Here is a 6411-nt window from a genome sequence, read left to right on the forward strand (position 1 = left end):
ATTTATAAAATGAACAACTATTCTTTTTGCAATGAGTGTGTCAAACTAGGATTTAGTAAAATATCTTAACAAGTATTCTATATCCATGAGAATCCTGTTTTATTCAAAACAAGTCTCACAGTTGTCAAATACTGGCTGAAACTTTTATTGATTAAGGACTGAATCTGTCTAACAATATTTGTCGGAAAGAAACCATTTAACATCAGTTTAATATCCTGCCATATTTCATTATTTCATATGAACAATGCTTTAATATACATCTTCTTTAGGCAAACTTGTAGAAATTCGTATTTATTATTCCCAAGTACGTTTTTTGTATAAGAATAGTTTTTATATTTCACATAAAAGCAATGTGACTTTCGGACCTGCGGTAAATAGTAATGTACTAGTAATTAATTACAATTAATTACATTTTTTTTTCAAGTGTTTGTATTGGAGTTTTAGATATTGATTTTAGGCCATGTAAAATAATTACTTATAATTGCATTTAAATTTCTTATTCTCTTTACTTAAACAGCGTGAAATACAGTTTGGTCATAGTGTAAAATATCTATACCTTTATCAATAGGTAAAAGTTTGTTTCGTTTCTTTTTTTCACAAGTGCACAATCAGTATAGCATGAATACTATTGATAAAGAAGTTATTATCATTAGCCACATCTGGGGTCTAAAGATTGGTAATTCTAGAGAAAAGTAATTACTATAATTATATGCCTATCTTAACACCATACATTGCTATTATCAGAGTCTGTCCTATATTTTATAAAACATCAGTCCCCCCTCTTTTACATCAAATGGATATAATATAATAGCAATGTTTAACAAGTTTTTAGAAATGACTAACATCAGTGTATAATGCATACAGCATTGCAATATTTATACTTTAAACTAGAAGGGGGACGGTGACTAGTAGTCAATGTTTTTACATCTCAAAGCCTGCCCATCACAACCATACCATGTTTCCATAAACGATACCAGCATTGATAAATTTTATGAAGCGGAATAACAGTATTTCAAGAGTTTTAAACAACTTCCTTTAAAAACTAGCTAAAATAAATATGTTTAAACTAAACCAGATATTATCGTTACACATGAAAGATCCGTGCAAAACCTATAAATAGACAACTAAAATCAGTTACCTACATACTTCTTTAAATTGAACTTTTGCAATTATGATTACTTAAATTTGAATTTAAAATAAAAAGTTGCGTTTGTCGAAATGAAATGTATGTGTAAGGTTGATAACAATAGCATATAGACAAAGTCTGTCGATATCACAGCGTACTCAATAACTCTTTCTTTTATAAGGGATAAACACCGTCTGCACCGTAACTCGACCAGTCTGATAAATTTCTGAGGTTTTCAACATTGGCATACACATTGTATCCTAATTTAATATACAAATCTCCACAATATTCGTCAATTATTTTTAAATTGTTGACATCTATTTGTTTTCTCCACTGAAATGGATTTATGTTTGTCATCTTGAGAACTTCTTGTTGTGACGAATCAGGTCTTGTTTTGTTTCCAGTTTCTTTTATATATTCTGTGAGCGCTTTTTTCTGACTGATAGCCTCAACAAAACTTTTATCTTTCCTGTATAATGGAAATCCCACAAATCGAAACAAAGGTTTGAACACTGTCACCATGTCCCACTGAAAACAATAGATTACTTTTATTCTTTTTTTTTCTAAAATGATTTCAGACTATTTTTACCATGCTCTGCTTTATTTACTCAGAATTTGTACTGTAAAGAAATTTAAATTTTGAAAGTACATGTATTAAAATGCAATTTATATACAATGTTTTAGATTAAGATTTAATCATATTTACAGTAACATACGACCCGACGACCAGTTTACCTGGCATACTACCTGACATATGTATTAACTCAGTTGTTGTTTTTCATGTAACTACTGGCGACACACTGATACCATATGAGTGACAAACCATACAATAGTTGAAATCGATGACAGAAGACGTATTATATATAAACATATTAAGGTATAATGTCCTACACTTTTATTTATAATTACTACGTCTGTTTTCATCAATTTCAAATGCCTTGATTGAACGATGTTTTTGACTTAGGTTTTAAACCATTTGTCCTCTACAAAAAGTAAATATATTCTACAACAAGGACTAATAGTCTAAGGTTCGTTAACTTAACAAACCTTAATAACACAATATTAGAAGTCTTTGACCATTCGGGAACTATTTTGCTTGAAAATTAATGCGCCTGTCATTTGACCGTCTTTACGCAGTGATCTGCCCTGAATTATTCGGCGTTAGTGTACATATAAAGGGAAGTAACCGCTTCAAAAAAGCGGACTATTTTCGGCATTTGCAATTAACAGCATCAGGGTCTGAAATTTCGCTACCATTATTTGTTTGGTCTGATGGTTAGATAAATACGTATATTTTAACTCCTTAATATATGATACATGAATAAAAACGTAACTTACTTCAAAATCTTCAAACAACATCAATTTAAACCTCTTTGGATAAAGTGAAGCAAGTTTGAACCCCACTTCTAGATCATCTCTCATTCTTGAGCATAAACTGTTAGCGTATTTCCTCAGTGCAGACACTGGAGCCTGATCGCTATTCTCAGACATTATTTGGAACAAGATGCCTCTTGGATCTCTGAACACGTGGACAATCTGAAAACATGCATTTATAAATGTACAGGAATAAAATAACGGCAACTTTGTGATATGTACAATGATAGGTAAGGGCGTATAGTGTCTTTGATGTTTCCTGCCTTTGCCTCGACAAATGTAAGGCATCTTTAACGAGGGGTGATCAAGAAGTTCGTAGACTGACGCTATAAAATAACAAAGAAAGTTTTACACCAGGATATCGTAGACTGTTGTTTTCGTCTTAAACAGACATGTTGGAGAAGATGTTTAAAAATTGACAACAACGCGTAAATGTGAGTTTATATAAAGTTACCAATGATGAGAATATAAAAGTAAACTGCCAACTAATATGGCTAACACTCAAGTTATCTTATAGCTACAAGTGTATATTACCGTAACATTTGAGTGTCCCTGTAACAGTGTCTTGAGAATCTGTGTGGAAAGTCGTGGTGTTTTGATTACTTTAAACTTGGCTTCTTTACAACGGTCGCTTAGGAACCGATCACAAAACTCTTTATCGTAATCTTTATCCAATAAACACTCGTGATATTTTAGCCAGTATTCTCCTAGATAAATTCAGATTTACTTCAAATAATGTTTTAATGTTCAGATAAAGCCAGGACATGTCAAAGAGTATAACGCTTGTCTGAATAAATACTGCTATTATATCTTTCTTTTTAATATACTTTTAAAGTTAATATCATTGTTTACGAATAATTCTCTGAAAGATCACGGTGAAAAAATATTCAACCTCTGCCAATGAAGGATAACAATATAACAAAGTATGCGTAAAATTTAATACTAACCACCTGTATCCCATTTATGGTGATATTTGTCCTCAATGATATTAGTATTACATGATAACATGTGTGTCATTCTTCTAACAGCTGATTCCGTTAGCGTCGTTTTATAACTGTAAACATATAATATCAAATTGCTATTCTTACAACAGTCTCAAACTTGTTGTCCACGTAGAAAAGCACCCTCGACTTTCTACATTAATTTGGCTTTGCTAATTCGACCCTCAAGATGATGGTGTATAAAATCACTCAATGATCGATATTAGGTCAAAAACTCTTTGTCATTTACATAAATGACATGGCCATTAATCTTGATAATGCAGATAATTCTTCTCCTTATACGACACGTGAAATACTCAACTGGTGTCCTTTGTACAGCATGCTCATAACCTTAATAAATCTAAATGAATTCGTAAAGGATCTAAACATATAATACCACCGATAATCTTCTTTTGAAAATTAAATGAAAGAGTATGAAAATGTTGAATAATATACTGTAAATTAAAAATGTTACAGATTTTATGTTTAGGGCACCTTAAGTTAAGTACTAATATCACCATGAATAAGAGTTACGCAAAAATTAACATTAAAAAATCAATCCTTAGATAGATTACATATAAACTCTTTTCTGAAATGGTATAGTTATTAAATAATTCTTACACAATCACTACTTTAAATAAGTGTTGCTATGTTTCGGGAAAATGGTCTAAAATCTATTAACTGCAATAAAGCAGCAAAAATAACGCTTCAAAGAGCGAACATCAACTAATGAAATATTTTTCCATCTAAAAACAGAATAGTTGTTATACATGTATATGCTGTTATATGAATGTTCTTTAAAGCTATTATCATCTTTATTATTACATTACTAAACTGGTTTACCATTTGTCAAGAAGTGTTGTACACATTGTCGTGGAGTTTTTAAAATAGTATGCCTCTGCCATGGCAATGAGCGGCTCATACATATAAAATGTGTCAGGCCTGGTACCCAGCACCTCGCCCACCAGATCACAGCCACCTTTAATGTACAGAAAATAGAGAAAAGAAAAGAAATTTGTTGCCTCATAACGTTTTCATAAAAGCATTAGTAGCTTGCTATTAATAAAAACAACAGTCAACATTACTTACTGCGAGATTAATGATGACATTTTGTTTTAAATATGGCCCACACATGGTCTATACAAATTTTTAATTGAAATTGTTGTTGTTCCCTTGTGTCATACAGCAGAAAATAAAAATTGATGACAATAAGTTGTATGGTCAGTTTGCTCTTTGATAAATGCTTTACTATCACGAGCTATGAGGGGAGCAGTATACAATTTACAATGTACATGTATATACAACACTTATTTTACGTACATGTGTAATATAAACACGCCAAAGTCTTAATTGCAAAATGGATCAGTAAAATTATTCACCATAATTATATCGCGATATGATAGTGTATTGTATGATATACCATCATATTTCAATATATTAAAATACATATTGTATAACATACCATAATTATATCACGATATGTTGATGTATTGTATGATATACCATCATATCTCAATATATTAAAACACATATTATATAACATACCATAATTATATCACGATATGACGATGTATTGTATGATATACCATCATATCTCAATATATTAAAAGACATATTGTATAACATACCATAATTATATCACGATATGATGACGTCACGAAATGAGTCATCCAAATTTCTGTCGAAATGAAACACGTGCGTTTTGCCGTTGTCTGCTGTCAACTGTATAACTAACTTAAGTTGAATTTGAATCAGAAAGCCTGAAAACAGTTCAATGAAACTGTTTTACAAATTAAAAACTATAAATGCTTACACTTTAATATCAAAATTTAAATATACAAATTTTGTTTACATTGCAAAATAGTGAAAAACTTACCAAGAACAGCTGTAAACAATAAGTAAAGGCACCAAGAACAACATACGTTGTTTATTTTTCGACAAAGTACTAACGGCATTATACACAGAAGACTAGTCACTCAACTTTTTAGGCTATTTAGCAAATACTATTGTCTTAAATCACATTCCGTAATACTGTAATTAGTATGTGTAGTATAAGCATTAAATTATCCCTGTATCTGCACGTGAACACGGCACGTGAACACGTGTCTTACTTTAAAATTAAAATCAATATTTATGCTCCCAATGAAGGTAGATTCAAGCAGCAATCACACACACACAAAACTAAAATACATTAAACTTAACGTTCAAAAATTGTTTTATAACCAAACAACAAAAACTAGACTTTGTAACATTTACGAAATCAAAATTTCTATAACACGTGATAAAATACATAATAAGTAACACGTAGTTCTTAATTAGTGTTATTCTAGAATATCCTTAAAATAAAGATACATCTGTAACATAAAGATGAGAGTTTAGATTTTGTTAAAAGTTTAATATCCCTTAGGGAAATGACAAAACATTAATGTAGATGTTAAAGTTGATTGTCTATATTTGATAATTATCATTTATAGTGAAAATATTTCATGTACAATGAAGATATTAAATGACCAAAATAACTAGGAATACTTTGGCATAAATTAATGAAAAAAGGCTAAAATTGTTTTTATTTTGTGACCCATTTTTTAATTTATATAATTTTGTTTATTTTAAGTCACGCTTCAAAATTTCATAGCTAAGAGTTTCCGCCCCGCCCAACAAAAATGACAGAAGCGCATTAAGTGTTTATAAACCAACCATGCACCATGTTGATCAATTTGAATAGCTATACTGAATAAAAAAGAAATTTTCATTTCGCTTGAATCTAACACTCTGTGTTTGTTAAAATGTTTTCTTTTCGTAAAAAATGTATTGTGAATCTTTTCAGACTGGTATAGTGGACGGAAAGTATAAGTTTGATTGTTTGTAAGGAAAGGTGTCGATTTTAAAAGACAGTAACGATGAGTACTGTCTGGGCGTTCCGTCGTTGTG

General features: G+C 30.6%; 1 protein-coding gene across 1 annotated transcript; it reads right to left on the reverse strand.

Annotated features, from left to right (window-relative positions):
* Positions 1–5: 5 nt before the first annotated feature.
* LOC132739818 (uncharacterized) lies at positions 6–5817 on the reverse strand. Its single transcript, XM_060727627.1, has 7 exons — positions 5357–5817; positions 5109–5240; positions 4324–4459; positions 3448–3554; positions 3035–3207; positions 2465–2662; positions 6–1654 (listed from the first exon to the last, which is right to left on the reverse strand). The coding sequence occupies exons 3-7, from the start codon at positions 4404–4406 to the stop codon at positions 1301–1303; spliced, it is 915 nt and encodes a 304-aa protein (XP_060583610.1). The 5' UTR covers positions 4407–4459; positions 5109–5240; positions 5357–5817; the 3' UTR covers positions 6–1300.
* Between the last annotated feature and the right edge of the window lie 594 nt (positions 5818–6411).

This window comes from Ruditapes philippinarum, unplaced genomic scaffold (assembly GCF_026571515.1).
Source record: "Ruditapes philippinarum isolate M1 unplaced genomic scaffold, ASM2657151v2 ctg5447_1_1_1_1, whole genome shotgun sequence".
Lineage (NCBI taxonomy): Eukaryota > Metazoa > Mollusca > Bivalvia > Venerida > Veneridae > Ruditapes > Ruditapes philippinarum.